Raw genomic sequence first — 14,805 nt, forward strand, 5'->3', positions numbered from 1 at the left:
GATCCAGGTCACATTTTCCAATATGTCGTCCTGGACTGGCCCACTACCGGCATCATTGAACAACATCTTGGTACAGTACAGTCGGTTGGAAACGATTCCTCATGCACTGATTTACGATATTCCACCCGAGCTAAGCACTATACTCATCGACGCATCGCCATTGAAAACCATTCCCGACAACGTTTTCAACGCTTGGAGTTTTGTGCAGCGACTGCAGCTGTTGAATGTAAGTCTCACGACTTTCCCCAATGGAATACTGAGTATGCCACACCTCACCGAACTCAACCTCCGGGGCAACAACATCACGTCGATGTTTCCAGAGTCCGCGTGGCCGTCACCTCTCACGATTGCTGGCTTGGCTGGGAATGGGCTAAAGTCTGTGCCATGGACTGCTGCCAAACGTGGAGTGAATATCGATTTGAGTGGCAACCCCATCGAAGATGCCACCACCTTGGACGCTGCCGAACTCAAACTTGTGCATCGGCGAAGTGTCATTCTGGACGACACACCGTACTGCAATGTCACTGAGGACACCACGTGCAAACACATCTGTGGCCCAGACTGCTTTGCGTTTATGGTGGGTGACTACTACTGCGACTTGGGGTGCTTTACACCTGCGTGTGGGTTTGACAAGGGTGACTGCGACGAGTTTGGGTTCTCGTTATCGTAGCGCTTAACTCTCCGTTTCAAATACTCTACTGTAGCACTATTAATAGTAATTACTCCGGAGTACTACTAAGGTAAATGATCGAATTCTCGGACACGATTGGCTAACAACTTGTTTTTCGACTTTGATTGGACATAAGTCAGTAAGAACCAGTTCCGACCAATAGGATACGAATGACCAACTTTTAACACCAATCATATTGCCACAAACAATAAAAATACACAGAGTTCCATCACAAACCACTCTTGCACCTAAATCCGTCAATATTCGAGAGGTTTCGCAACTTGCGTATTTCCCATTCCCATAGCATTATCCGGTTGTCTGGGAAATGGAGTGGGAGACCAAATATAGTCGTTTCGCAACTCGACTCCCATAAGCAAAACTATTAATAGAACACAAGTCCAATGGGCGTGTTATTGAAGTTCTCGCCAACATGACTACAGAGGAGTCTCAGCTTGCGCTTCGAGTGTACAAATGGGCAAAGCGCAAAAAGATGCACCCGACTACGATGATGACGCTACTCGAGTACGGTCTTGGCATCCCGGTGGAACGGCCCCTCATTCCAGATGTAAGATTTGACTGCAACATGCGTGATGTTGACGCGCACATGTCGTTCCGCTTTGATGTTCGTGGGGTTCTGCAACTGTCATCCTTGCTGGGTGTTCCTAATGTCGTTATCACTCCCAACCGAGATGGTGTGGTGGGTGTGGAGGCCATAGCCATTTTGCTCCGACGTCTCCGGTACCCCATCACGTACTACGACATGCTGTCAATGTTTGGCCGGTCTCGCGAACAACTCTGCCGTATTTTCAACTACATGGTGGCCTTTATGTATCAGCAGTGGGGACGTCATTTACTGCAACAAAAGAATTGTACGCTCCCGTATTGCCAGCTATGCTACTGCCGTTTCGAACAAGGGTTCACCATTGTCAAATGTATGGGCGTTCCCAGATGGGACAAAGATCGAATCGTGTCGTATCAGTGCCAGTACCAGTGGTGCAGAGGGTTTGAACCTCCAAAAGCGAATTTATTCGGGCCACAATCGCATGCACTGCCTCAATTTTTAAGGTTTGACCACCCCGGACGGTCTGTGCATCCACTTTTTTGGGCCATTGGAGGGTACTGTAGCCGACATGACGTGACCTTGCTGCGTGTGAGCAAATTGCAAGAGTACTTTGACGCCAACACCGAGGTCTTCCATGGGTACTATATTTATGGAGACCTGGCCTATCCAATTTCAAAGTGGATAATTTCTGGCTACAGAGGAAACAACTTGGATGAGCCCAAGCTGCTTTTCAATGCCTCCATGAGTCGTGTACGCCAAGGTGTAGAATGGAACTTTGGACGTATGAAAACATTGTGGGGTTTTATCACCTACAAGATGCAACACAAAATCATGCTGTCAAACGTTGAAAGTGTCGTCCTTGTCGCCATGTTTATGACCAATTGCAACTGTTGCTACTACGGTGGGAATCAAATATCGTCCTACTTTGATATACAACCACCAACTCTAAAAGAGTATCTAACATCGGAGTAATTACAAAGTGTTAATTGTGTACTGGTGTGTATAAAATTTACTTTCTACCATCAATTACAGATTTCAACAGGTTAGACACTTTTTCACTCTCAATGCGTGCTAGTGCCAATTGGTGTTCACGTTCAGCCTTTCTTTCATCACGATCCAACTCACGTTGTTTCAATTCAGATTCGTACTTGAACCGATCGAATTCCAGTTGCTTCACGCGACTTGCCAATTTGCGCTCGCTGTCAGCCTCAATCGCAGCCACCAAACTGTTGCGACGATTTTCGACCGCAGGTTTCTTTTTCACTTCGTCCACAAAAAAAGAAACCTGCGGTCGAAAATCGTCGCAACAGTTTGTCGACGTCGCTGCGACGTTTCATCGTTTGCATTACCATCTCTCGTACCAACATACCGCCTTGTTCGATCTTGTCTTTTTCGTCTTCCATTTTTACACGCTTGCTTGCTGCAGTGCTCTTGACTTCGTCCAGCAACGGCAGCAAGTCGTCGAGCAGGGTATGCTTCTCCAACTCCTCTTGGTCGACCCCTGAGAGTTTTGCAGATGCCGTGTCAAATTTGCGGTGCTCGTCTACCAGCGCCGTAAACCTATTTTGCACCTTGCGACCGTCGACGACACGATCGAAGTGTTCGCAGGCAACCAACTTGTCCGCCAAGGATTGCCAGGACTTCGTAACTTGACACTTATCAGCTGCAAAGGGTAGGTCGGCGGCGACTTGGATGAGCAGCACTACGTCTTCTTCGGGCGTCCAGTTGCGGCGTTTGTCGGTGAGGGCCATGTCAATTCGGTTGGTATCTGGGAATGGGATGGGTGCCCATACAAATGGCACATTCTCTGGGAAGAATAACTAGGTTTGGCAGGTTTCCCATAGAATAATTATGTTTTAGAGGTTTAAGATCTGGGAACGTCCCATATTAATCCGTTTTTATTCAAATTAAGTGGAAAATCACCACGCTGATTCGCCCGATCGTTTGGCGCCAAGTACAGCTAAAAGGGACTGAGATAACTGCGAAAAACTATACAGTTCGCAAATGCCACCCACACTCAGCTTCTGGAGAGCTGTTGCGCGAAGCTCGCCACTGAAGCGTTCATCCATATACAAGTATATGAAGATGAAAAGAGAGATGGGTTCTATTACGATTGGCAAACGTGGAGCTAAACCAGCCATTCCAGAGGACTTGGAGGAAGCCCTTGTCGCTTGGATAGTCGCAATGCAGTGCTCTAGCTGGCCTGATGAGCGATATGAAGTGGTCATGAAAGCTGGAAAGATTCTGTCGTATCACACCGGTGTGCCCAGAACGCTAAGCAACGGCTGGTTTGCTGGTTTCGTTCGACGGCATCATGACCTTACGACTCGTGTGGCGCAAAAACTGAGTCACGCACGGAACTCGGTCACCAAGGAAGGAGTCATGAAGTACTTTTTCGACCTCGTCAAGGGATGCATCGGCTTCGCATGCACTGCATCAGACGTCTACAACGTTGCCGAAACAAGCTTCAAGACCAAAGGATCTACGAAGTAGGTCATCGCTGAAGGGGTTCGAAGAATGCTTGGAAAGGCGAACAGACTGACTCCTATCACTTGACAATCGTAGCTGCCGTCGCAGCGGATGGAACTCCTGTACCTGCAGCGTTCATTCCTCCAGGCCAAGGTTGCGCGACCTCCGTCTTAGAGACATGCCCAGTAGCCGTCGCCATGGTGTCAGCGACCCCCATGGCATTTATGAATGGTGACCTATTTGAAAGTTGGTTAGAATGTTTTGGTGATTGGAAGCTGTGTCGACGCAACGCTCGACCCGCTGTGCTTGTACTCGACAATTGTTCATCCCAACTCACGACCAACAGCTTACCCATTTGTGAAGCGTACGGGATCTTCATTGTTCGGCTGCCCACAAACTCCACGCATTTACTGCAGCCGCTTGATGTCGCCCTGTTTCGTATATTCAAGAGGACGATCACGCAAGGTGTAACCCACATCTCCAGGTCACGAACACGACAACGTTGCTTCGCCAAACCGCACTACAAGTGGCTGGTGAGGCGTTCAATGCAGTTTTTCCGGCGGTTGGGGTTGAGAAGAGAAACAAGGCTGAGAACGGGTTTCGTACTTGTGGTATATGGCCGTTGTCGTTGCCGAAGATGCTGAATCGGTTGGCTCTGGCACAGGTGAACTCCGTGAGAAGTGCCTCTGCAGCATGGTTGAAGACGAAGGAGCACGTGAGAAAGGAAGTATTGACCTTACCGCCGCAGAAGAAGGGAATTAAAGAACGGAAGCGTGTGTCCACTGACCTGGAATGGTACACTCGGGAAGAACTTCATGCATCTGCAGTCCGTCCAGTCAAGCAGAAGTAATTTTTTAATGCAATTATTAAAAAAAACTTGTAATATAATGACTTTTGTCCACCATCGGTATTATAATACGTGCATTGTATTTGGGGCGTATATTTTGTAAATTATTTTACTTCAATACAAAATGTACGGTAATTCTATGTCCGAGAATTAAAGAAATTGTCATCACTAATTTTACTCCATGTATTTATTTTAGTACAAATCGCAATTATCATTGATTGAGTATCTACGAGGCAGTAAAAAACTCCAGGAATTGTATTTTTGAGTTGGATAGGTCGGCCGATAATTTTGGTTCAAGAATGAGGCGGAACGTGTTTTGATTGGCTCTACCCCATTCCAAAAGTTAGTTGGAACAGGTTCTAACTAACAGTAAACATCATCTCAAAAATCTGAAAGTACCGGGTCATTCTAGTGGCGGCCGGAGATAGTGGACCATGATTGGTCAAAGATAAATATATGTCTAACCAATCAGACGCCGTAGTGACGGTAAACCTATTCTCGTACTCCGTAATAAACGAGACGCACTCGGTGAATCTCGAACGTGGCGACCAATAAAAAAGTCCATCTGCGTGTTCCACGAGGTACTCAGACTCGCCGTTCGGACGTTCCGTTTGTCCGAGACCTTCGGGATCGGGGATTCCACATTCGTGTACGCTAAGACTCCGTCAGGGCACTGGACCCCACCATCGCGCGTCGCTCCTCCTCCAGCAGCATACGGTCGCTTAACACTTGTTCCGTCCACATACGGCGTTCTTCCTCAATTTTGAGACGTTCTTCCGACATCCGTACCGCAACTTGAGCTTTCACTTCGTAACACTCTTTGTTCAGCGTCGTTTGGAGAGCGACCAATCTCTCCGTCGTCACTTCGAGAAATTGTCGCTCCACGCACAGCGCAGCCCATGCTGGATTCGTCGTTTGGTGATTACCTTTGTGGTCGTGTACCCTAGTGACATTTGCCTATGGCATTTGGTTCACTCTATTGATGCCTTAATGGCTGATATTGATATTTATCATGCATTATTTGTACCTGCTTTCTAAACAAACACTTCTCATTCTTCGCCTTCATCCTCGCCCTCGACCTTGTGGCGACTTGTGCACTCTATACGTACTTTTGCTTATCGTAATTCTACTTGGGTTTTTGCCCCCTATTTTTAGCCACACTATCTTATTCTTCGGTGCACGTATGCACTTTATGGTATTTACCATGCTCTTTGAGCACTTTTGCATGTACTACTTCGTCCCAAATTACCTCTATGTTTCACCTCGAGTTTTGACACAAAATCATTTTTATTATGAGGATTTATTTAAATTTGTCCTAAATCAGACTGATGATCTTTGTGTAGCATGAAGTGCGTCTTATGAACAAAACAAGCAATTAGTCGACCCAATTGGCCCAAACTTCTTACATGAGCATTGTCAATATAGAGGACGAGAACTGCCACCATGGTTATGGCATGGATGTCTGCCTGACTTAAGCAGAACGCAGGCGATGAGTACTCATATAGTATAATTATATTATAGAGTTGAAGTTACCTCTGTATATGCATATTGTTACCCATTTGACCATACATTAATCAAGTCCGGTGAGTTATTTAAATTCTGTGCTTATCGAACAAACCTGTAATATAATTATGAGCAAGTAAAACACCGAATTCCCAGTTTCTCATTGGTAAATTTCGTAGAAATTGGGTAAATGAGTCAAATTTTGAGGTGTGTCGACGTTGATACGTATGGAATATACGACAAATTCATCCGACATAAGAGAGGTTTTGCAACTTATCTTTATCATTGTCATCACACAGTAGTGCCAAAACTGGAAGGGTACCTCTATGAACTAATTAAAGATACTGTAAAACCTAATGCTCAGTCATTGGTTTTGGCGAAATGTGAAGACACTTATCTTTATCCTCACAAGGCCACGAAGTAATGTCAACACCGAGCAAGCGCCGCAGCTTTTCTGAAGAAGACGACATCATGCTTCTCCGACAAGTTTCTCTGGAGATGCAGTTCCAAGCGCGGCGTGGCCTTGTCATGGAGCGATGGAATTCGGTTGCTGCTTCCTTACGTACATCAGAGGACTTCAGCCGGTCCGACATCGACGCCAAGAGGTTGTGTAACCGCTTCATGCTGCTCTTGGATGCCTATCGCAAGAGTGACAAGCAGTCCGAGCGAGCATCAGGAATTGACGAGGAGTTCACCGAGAAGTCAATGCTTCTCGACGACCTACTTGCTGCCTACGACGACGTAAAGAACACCGATTTGCGTCGCACGGAAGAAAGCCGACTAGCCGCGGAGCACGTCGATGCAATGGGTAGCTTGGTGCGTGAAGAAGCACTGCAGTCCCTCGGAAAGCGAAAGCGTGACAAAGAAGATGACGATGGCGCTTCTGGAGGAGGTATATTTATGAAAATGTTTACTCTGATGCACGAACAAGCAAAGGCCGACCTTGAGTTCAAAAAAGAAAAATTGGAAAGGAAAGAGAGGAGAGGCGCCAGGAGCTAGAAGAAAGACGCATTGAACGACAAGTGTTGGTGGAGCAAAATCGACAACAACAAGAGTCCATGATAATGTTGATTAAAATGTGAATGGACAAGTAATAATTTGACCTTGGTATTCTCATTGATAGATAGCATTTCTGGAAATTAACAAACACAAACAAATACTCTTTTGTATTAGATATCAATTATCTGTAACGTGTCTAGGTATTCACGCAACGAGGGTGACTTCAGATTGAAATAGTCGCTGATTTGATTTCCACCATGATAGCAGCAATGACAATTGGTCAAAAGCATCGCGATCGCAACTACATTTGCAACTGGTGACAACCGAATCTTTGCCAACATTTTGAACGTAATGTAGGACCGCATTGTCTTGAGTAGCTTGATATTCCACTCGACGGATTGCCTCACGCGACTCATCCACTTGTTAAATGCAAGCTTCTGCGCCGACAAGTTGTTGCCTTTAAACCCAGAAATTAGGTAGGGTACAATACCGTAGGCGGGATCGCCATACATCAGCTTGCCATCAAACACACGCGATGTTGACCCAGGTATGTGATCAATCCACTGAGGCGGAGCATTGTAGTGTCGTGTCGTCGCCCTTCCACAGGGCCGAAAAAATGCACACACAGGCCATCTGGAACGATGACGGCTTGGTAGTTGAGGTAGTGAATGCGCTTATGGGCGCTGTAGATTTGCTTCTGCAAGTTATCCTCGGTCCCGGAGGCCGTGATGCGGCACGTTTGAACTTAGGTGCCGTCGATGAATCCAAAAACGTTGGACAGTGGGGCACCCTTGGACGCAACAGCAGCACAGTACCGGTTGATATTTTTTTGTTTTTTGAAGAACAGCAACGACCCCCAACGCTCGTATAGGTAGTTGACCACGTGCAGGAAAATTTCACACAATGACGAACGCGAACGGCCAAAGGTCCTCGACATTGTGTGGAACCGGACTGGAAAGGCCAACCGTCCCAGTAAAATGCACAGTGCTTCGTCGTGGTGCACCCGGATTCGATTACTGGTAATAACCACAGCAGGCAATCCTAGAACATATCCCAACTCCTTGATGCCAGCGACATCAAAGCGGTAGTTCAAGGTTGCGTTTGCATTTGTCGTAGACTCCAACGAGAAACGAATGGCAGGGATGATGGGCCGTTCAATTACGTTCGAAGCAATAATCGCCAGAAGGGTATGGCGCTGACGCGACGTTGTCGATGGAGTCCCCTTCATCGGAGAGGTGGTCGACGCGAACGTTCTCCGTCGATCGTGATCGACACATCAAGTTCCAAGACAAGGTGAGGAACAAATGCGTGAACCCAGCGCCTAGCTTGGTAAGACTTGCACGACACAGTTCTTGGTACTGGTGGTACCTGAGTGGCTGTTTTCCACCCGGCTTTATGGTCCCCGTTTGGGTCTCAGACGCACACAATCGTCGAATTCCTAGTTGTAGTTGAATTTTTGAAGAAGCAGATGTCGTACCTTGATAGATTGCAGTGGCATCAGTGACGAAACCAGCCGGAAGGGCCACATTTTGCCTGCTGTAGTAGTCCTTGATGGCTGATCGGTAGCCTGACAGCGTCGACATAGAGACACCTGCGCCCTTGTACTTGTACAGTACGAACTAAAATGTCGAGGTTGATGGACCCATCTGGGTTTTTAGTGCCGGAACGACCGGACTCACGAAGCCAGGGGACAACTTGCCGTACACCACTGAGGTAGCCCTTCTTGGAGCCCTCCGCTAAACGATTGTCTCGTAGGTCCTGCACCGTTATGGATTGCTGTCGGGTTGACACGTCGTTACGCAGTTCATCTTCCATGGTCGAAGTCCAGGTAAAATTTGCCAATCAATTGCAACAGGACACTTGATCCGACTTTTTCATGTAAATTTCACCACGAAAGAATTTGATTCAGTATAGAAAACGATTTCCAACGAACGAAAAAGTCGGACTCCTCATCCGACGATCGCTTGATTTTTGTATATTTCATCCGACTTTTTCCTGCTAATGCAAAACAAATAATACTTCATCATTTTCATTACCCTCAAAACGACAAATGTCGATTTTGTGAGGATGGGGGTAATGTACGGATGAGTTGTTTTGATTGGTCAAAGTTCTGTCCGGTTACACTTGTAAAGTTACAATGCAAAACTGAAATATGGTCAAAGCACAGTGCCACTCGGGACCAAAATTCGTAGAATTTGCACACGCGCAAGCACGGGTATGTCTTTTCGTCCACGAGGTGTTAGATTTGACAGTCCTCTTCCATATTCGCTTTCTTGTGCCATCGTAGAAGCACCGACTGGTACCGGTCATTGCCGTCGAACACAATCTGGACGTCATTGCTGCACAATTCAGCACTTCGCTGATTCGGAAACAGCCCAAGAAGCCCGCCGCGAGCACAAGACGCAGCAGGGATCCTAAGGAGGGATGTAGGCCTGATAGGCCGTTCTTCAGGATGGAGCGTGAGCGCGTGGGCCTTCTTTTCTTCGTCGACGTTATTCGTCTTATTAGACTTTTGAAGGCCAACGATGTATCGTCGGGCATTGGTGTCTTCAGCAGGATTGGGGGATACACTCTTGCTGCCAAAGAACGCAACCAGAGCGGATTTGACAAGGTCGATTGTCCGGGCCTTCTTTCCGCTCATGTACAAGTGATGAAATAGATCGGTACAGTCGTCTGTACTAGTACTAGCAGCCTCAGGGGCTAAACCCCCTTTATGTGATTGCAGAAACGACTCAAACTGTTTCTGGTACGTTCTATAGGCACGCCTTGTGGATGTACCGTGGATCGACTCTTTGATGGTCTTCTTTGACGCTGCAGCCACCGGTGGCGACTGGGTTGGATAATAATGGAAACTAGTATAAAACCGCTTCTGCTACATGTATTATGTCCAATCATATTGTGTTATTGCGCTGTGTTTGTGATATGTGTACCTCAACGACATTGGCATCGACCAATACAATTGTTTGAAATATTTCCATCCAATCATATAATGCACTCATGTCGGTCATCCAATCCCCTGGTCGAAATTTGTCCGTTTGATGTCGGATGCCACCTACATGTAAAGATAATTTGGGACGGAGTAGTAAGCATCAACTTAGGTTTTTGCCTTATTCTATGAGTAAAGATGCACTTATGTGCTCAACACTACTTTATGTGTGTTCCTGTCCTACCTTCTTCGCCTATGTTCTCAGGGTGGCTTTTGTAGTGACATTACATGTCTTTATCATTTTTGTGGCCTTCGTGATTTTTTCGCTAAGCCCTTTTGCCTTTGGCACTGCCTTCTCCTTGAGAACTTCGTATCGAAGGCCTTCAGTAGTCCGTTGCCCAGTGGGGTGGCTATCAAAAAGGGGCACTTTGGCCGTTCTGGCTTGCCTTTTTCGCTGAGATTCGGTCACATACGGATAAGATCCGGTCATCCGGAAGTATCCGGTGTGTGTTAGAAGCTGGACTGTTTCTGCCCAATCATAGGTCAGCTAAGCAGTCGGTTAATGATCACTTCTTGTTTTGTCCTCGACCACATAATAGTTCCTCGTCGTCGTCCCTCCTCAGTGTACTTCCTCGTCCTTCTTGACAGTGCTAGTGTCACATGAATGATTGATTACTACAGTACAGTAGTACCTCAAAGTAATACACTTACGTTAACGTAACAGTACTACGTAGTAGTACGAGACTTCACGGTAGTGTCACCTCGAGAGCTGCGACTACGATAACCCCAACCCTTCAACAAGATGATTTATGCAATACTGGTTGTGATTATAAACACAATATTGTGATCACGAGAACCCCAACCCGTCGCAGTCGCCCTTGTCGAACCCACACACAGATGTAAAGCATGCCAAGTCGCAGATGAAATCTCCCATCATATACATAAAGCAGTCTGGGCCACACATGTGTTTGCACGTGGTGTCTTGACTGACATTGCAGTACGGTGTGTCGTCCAAAATGACACTTCGCTGTTGCACCAGTTTGAGTTGGGTAGCCTCCAAGGCAGTGGCACCTTGGATGGGATTGCCGCTCAAATCGATTTTCACTCCACGTTTGGCAGCAGTCCATGGCACATACTTAAACCCATTCCCAGCCAAGCCAGCAATCTTGAGCGTTGACACCCATGCGGATTCTGGAAACGCCGTCGTGATCTTGTTGCCCCGAATGTTGAGTTCCGAAAGGTGTGGAAGACCCAGCATCCCAGTGGGGATGGCTGCGAGACTTAGATTCGACAACTGCAGCCGCTGCACAGAACTCCAAGCTTTGAAAACGTTGTCGGGAATGGTTTTCAATGGCGCAGCATCAATAAAGAGAATCACGAGGTCGGCGGGTATGTCTTCCATGAGTGCTGGCGGAATTGATTTCAACCTACTGTACCGCACCATGATGCTGTTTAATGAGGGCGGAATAGGACCAGGCCACGCCGACATGTTGGAAAATTGAATGACCAGCTTACTGAGTTGGCCAAATCGCGCCATCGAAGAGGCGTTAAGGCCATTTTCCAAATCGCACCTCGAGAATTGCACGAAGACCAACCTCGTACCAATGACTGACGGATCCAAGAGGGGGGTGGGGTCATCAATGCCAAGGGTGTGGCAGTTGATGTTGGCGTAGGCGCAGTGACACCCGAGGTCCACCAACGGCTGCATGTTCGACACACAGTACGACGGACATGGCTCTCGATACAACAAGCACCGTCCCAGCAAGATAGCACACACGACCCCCAATCCACTGCTCACAGCCAAGTTCAACCGTCGCATGACACGATTCTGTTGGTTTCGCTGCAAAACCGACGATTGATCCTTGTTGGAATCTGCCGAGTGGGCAGTGTTTGCGAGCCGGCAGATGGTATAGTATGTCGACAGGTGCATGACATGCTTGACGAAAAAGTCCACAGGGCCTGTGATCCCGAAGAGTCTGGCAAACAGCAGCGTCTCGGTCGCCCACCGATTGTCGCGGACCAAGTTTGGGTTGACTACTATGAGTTCCAACGCTTGTATCGCCACGGAAAACATGGGATGACCACACGACAGCGTGAAACTGAACAACGCGTCAGCATAACACACCAGCATGTATTTGGTTTGGATGTTGTTGATGAAGATGAGGCAGGGCGACAAGACGGAGTACAAGAGCACAATCACAGCGTACGACACTACCTTGGTTGGGTCGACCATCGTGCTCAGCATTTCATACGCTTGTCTGCCTTGACAAAGGATCACGATGAAGTTGAACACGATGAACACGTGGTCAAACCACTCTGTAGCAGCGCGCTTGGAAAGCCGACGCACAATGATTCTGGATTGCGTTTTGGAACTGAGTTTGCGCACTGTCACAGCTCGAGGCAGAGGCTTCGATAATGAGGTGGCTGGCTTTCGACGCCATACACTGGGGGCCACGAGAGCACCAACATGCATGAGAGAAATCATGGTGTGCCCCACAGCTGTGACTTTAGGCTGGTACAACTTTGCACTGACAATACTAGGCCCGGCTGAAAACAGTATGATGAGCACCCACACGACGAGGTACACCATGGTAGCGACGTGCAACGAGCAAACGACGACGCGCAACGCTAAGTTTCGCCTGTCGTGGGTAACCTTTGGAACCACGACTGCAACCGCTTCAGACACCACTCTACAGTTTGGCATCGTTGAGGGCAGTTGTTCGGTTCGAGTTGTATTTTGAGAACTCCAAGTAGTTAAGTATACAAGTCAACGCCAGTGGCGTTTCAGCGGACGAATCACTTAGTCGGTTTCAAATGACACCGATCTGAACATGTAGGTCGTATAGTGGTCGTTGTAGCGGTCGTCGGCGCTGGCGTCGATGCGCTTGACAGTGCACACAACTTACTATTGACTTATACACCAAGAATTCCAGGTATCCAACTAACCGGTGCAATCATGCTTACCCTGCGCACGATGGACACTTCAAGCGAGTGAACGTGGATGGATTGTGTTTAAAGTCCATGCCCAAACGTTGAGGTACACTGTACCCATCTTCATAGAGACGGGCTACTGTACCAGTGCATATTTCGTCATCTGTGGGGATCACAAAAGTGCTTCCATCCTGAATGGAGAATATTGACAACATGTATGAGTACACAAGTGAGACTTCATATCGTCGCCATGTCTCGGCATTTCAATCGAGGGATGTTCCATCCGACACAATGGATCTTGATCTTTTTGTCAAACACATATGCTTGGCTATCGTCATCTCCATATCCTCCTGGTATATTCTTCAAGGATGCGAATCAATCGAGCCAGGTTGTTTGGTTTCATTTTATGGTCTATGTTATTATCCTCGGCGCGTGAATCAAACGACTACGGGGCGTGGCGAGGGTGGCTATTAGTCCACCAAACTTGAAGCGCTTGCACTTGGCTGGACGTGAGGAGATGCGCGACTTCGTCGTGCTAGTCCAAGCATGTCGCGTCGTCCGTCGTGTCTTCCGCTCGACGGCGGCACACGTTCGCAGGCAAGGCGTCGATGGATGCCACGTCCGATAACGCTGCCATGACCACGAGCAGCTCGTCGTCTTTGGCTGGTCCGTACTGCGCCGTCCACGGGGATGCTCCATCGACGTAGGACGCGTCAAACTTTAAAAACGCATACGGCAACTGGTCCAGCTCATACGCGAGCCGCACGTTTTCCTTGGCGCCTCTAGATTACCCGTGTTGGAATCAGGTGGTGGTGATGAGGTCCCATACTGTGAAATATGCATGGCCTTGTCTGCGCAGGACTTGTTGACGGCAAAGAGGCTGTCGTCTTGTCGCGAGGCACTCTGGTGGTTCCACTCCCGAGACGCCTTCAGCGACCGCGACAGAGCCCTCGGTCTGTCCAGGTTGAACTTGGAGTAGTCGAACGTGTACCACTGCCTCGAGCGCCGTGCCAGCTACTGATAGGCCGCGTTGGTCGACGTACGTGGCAGTATGGTTCAGAAACGATGTCGATGCGGCGAAAATGCGATCATGATCTTGCTAAGCTGTTGAAATTACGCCATCGCGGAGGCGTTGCGCACGTACACCAATCCCGTGCCAAACATTGTCGGATCAAAGAGGGGGGTGGGGTCATGGATGCCAGTGCTGTTGCAGGTGATGTTGACGTAAACGCAGTGATACCCCAGGTCAAACAAGGGCTGCCTGTTGGAAACACGATACGATGGACAAGGCACACGATACAATAAACAAGGTCCCAGCAAAACAGTGCATACGACCGCCAAGCCTTCTCACAGCCAAGTTCAACAGTCGCAAGAGGCGATTCTGATGGTTTTGCTGCAAAGCCGATGACGATGATGCTTTGTCTGTCGAAGGGGGTGAAGTACTCGAGTTCGTAAGCCTCCGTGTAGGGAGTTGATAACGCAGAGGAAATTGTAAAACTGATTGATTGGCGTTATCTACATCTACATGCATGACTACTGTGACTATACTATATCTAATGCTATATATACGTGCGCTCTGCAGAAGGAACTTCTGGTGTCCATGGCCGAGCACGCCGCACGCCAATCGAGCTTGGTCCTAAACTGACGTCAACAGTGACGTCTGTTCTGATTGGTCGATAACCCTATGACGCCACTGGAGTGACGTCGTTACACTCCGAATGGAGAAGAAGGTGGACAGGTGCATGATATGCTTGTCGATGAAGTTTACAGGGCTCGTGATCCCGAAGAGTTGGCTGGAGAAGTGTCTCGGTCGCCCACTGGTTGTTGTAAGCCAGGTTTGGTTTGATCAAGATGAGTTCAAACGCTTGAACCACAGCAGAAAGCACGGGATGACCATA

The 14,805-nt window shown here is 48.0% G+C and overlaps 9 protein-coding genes across 9 annotated transcripts in view; 3 read left to right on the forward strand and 6 right to left on the reverse strand.

The window, feature by feature from the left end:
- The window catches only part of H257_12321 (hypothetical protein), a gene marked incomplete at both ends in the record, with an annotated part of 4,495 nt that extends 3,825 nt beyond the window's left edge, over nt 1-670 (forward strand). Inside the window, one exon of the mRNA XM_009839481.1 lies at nt 77-670. Within this exon, the coding sequence (XP_009837783.1) occupies nt 77-670 (594 nt within the window). The remainder of the gene's footprint in view (nt 1-76) is intronic.
- Nucleotides 671-1,100: 430 nt separating this feature from the next.
- H257_12322 (hypothetical protein) lies at nt 1,101-2,204 on the forward strand (the record flags this gene model as incomplete). The annotated part of the gene is made up of 2 exons (XM_009839482.1): nt 1,101-1,859; nt 2,049-2,204. 2 exons carry the CDS (start codon nt 1,101-1,103, stop codon nt 2,202-2,204), a joined length of 915 nt encoding a protein of 304 aa, XP_009837784.1.
- An 89-nt stretch (nt 2,205-2,293) lies between these two features.
- H257_12323 (hypothetical protein) lies at nt 2,294-2,983 on the reverse strand (the record flags this gene model as incomplete). The annotated part of the gene is made up of 3 exons (XM_009839483.1): nt 2,294-2,303; nt 2,381-2,517; nt 2,594-2,983. 3 exons carry the CDS (start codon nt 2,981-2,983, stop codon nt 2,294-2,296), a joined length of 537 nt encoding a protein of 178 aa, XP_009837785.1.
- Nucleotides 2,984-5,202: 2,219 nt separating this feature from the next.
- H257_12324 (hypothetical protein) lies at nt 5,203-5,614 on the reverse strand (the record flags this gene model as incomplete). The annotated part of the gene is made up of 2 exons (XM_009839484.1): nt 5,203-5,505; nt 5,576-5,614. The coding sequence occupies 2 exons, from the start codon at nt 5,612-5,614 to the stop codon at nt 5,203-5,205; spliced, it is 342 nt and encodes a 113-aa protein (XP_009837786.1).
- Nucleotides 5,615-6,474: 860 nt separating this feature from the next.
- On the forward strand, nt 6,475-7,050 carry H257_12325 (hypothetical protein; the record flags this gene model as incomplete). The annotated part of the gene is made up of 1 exon (XM_009839485.1): nt 6,475-7,050. The coding sequence occupies one exon, from the start codon at nt 6,475-6,477 to the stop codon at nt 7,048-7,050; it is 576 nt and encodes a 191-aa protein (XP_009837787.1).
- Nucleotides 7,051-7,795: 745 nt separating this feature from the next.
- Nucleotides 7,796-8,865, reverse strand: H257_12326 (hypothetical protein; the record flags this gene model as incomplete). The annotated part of the gene is made up of 4 exons (XM_009839486.1): nt 7,796-8,091; nt 8,213-8,462; nt 8,528-8,617; nt 8,671-8,865. 4 exons carry the CDS (start codon nt 8,863-8,865, stop codon nt 7,796-7,798), a joined length of 831 nt encoding a protein of 276 aa, XP_009837788.1.
- A 424-nt stretch (nt 8,866-9,289) lies between these two features.
- On the reverse strand, nt 9,290-9,691 carry H257_12327 (hypothetical protein; the record flags this gene model as incomplete). The annotated part of the gene is made up of 1 exon (XM_009839487.1): nt 9,290-9,691. One exon carries the CDS (start codon nt 9,689-9,691, stop codon nt 9,290-9,292), a length of 402 nt encoding a protein of 133 aa, XP_009837789.1.
- Nucleotides 9,692-10,823: 1,132 nt separating this feature from the next.
- On the reverse strand, nt 10,824-12,566 carry H257_12328 (hypothetical protein; the record flags this gene model as incomplete). The annotated part of the gene is made up of 1 exon (XM_009839488.1): nt 10,824-12,566. The coding sequence occupies one exon, from the start codon at nt 12,564-12,566 to the stop codon at nt 10,824-10,826; it is 1,743 nt and encodes a 580-aa protein (XP_009837790.1).
- Nucleotides 12,567-13,442: 876 nt separating this feature from the next.
- On the reverse strand, nt 13,443-14,071 carry H257_12329 (hypothetical protein; the record flags this gene model as incomplete). Its single annotated transcript, XM_009839489.1, has 4 exons — nt 13,443-13,689; nt 13,737-13,834; nt 13,899-14,006; nt 14,048-14,071. 4 exons carry the CDS (start codon nt 14,069-14,071, stop codon nt 13,443-13,445), a joined length of 477 nt encoding a protein of 158 aa, XP_009837791.1.
- Between the last annotated feature and the right edge of the window lie 734 nt (nt 14,072-14,805).

The sequence above is a fragment of the Aphanomyces astaci genome (assembly GCF_000520075.1).
Source record: "Aphanomyces astaci strain APO3 unplaced genomic scaffold supercont1.40, whole genome shotgun sequence".
Lineage (NCBI taxonomy): Eukaryota > Oomycota > Saprolegniomycetes > Saprolegniales > Verrucalvaceae > Aphanomyces > Aphanomyces astaci.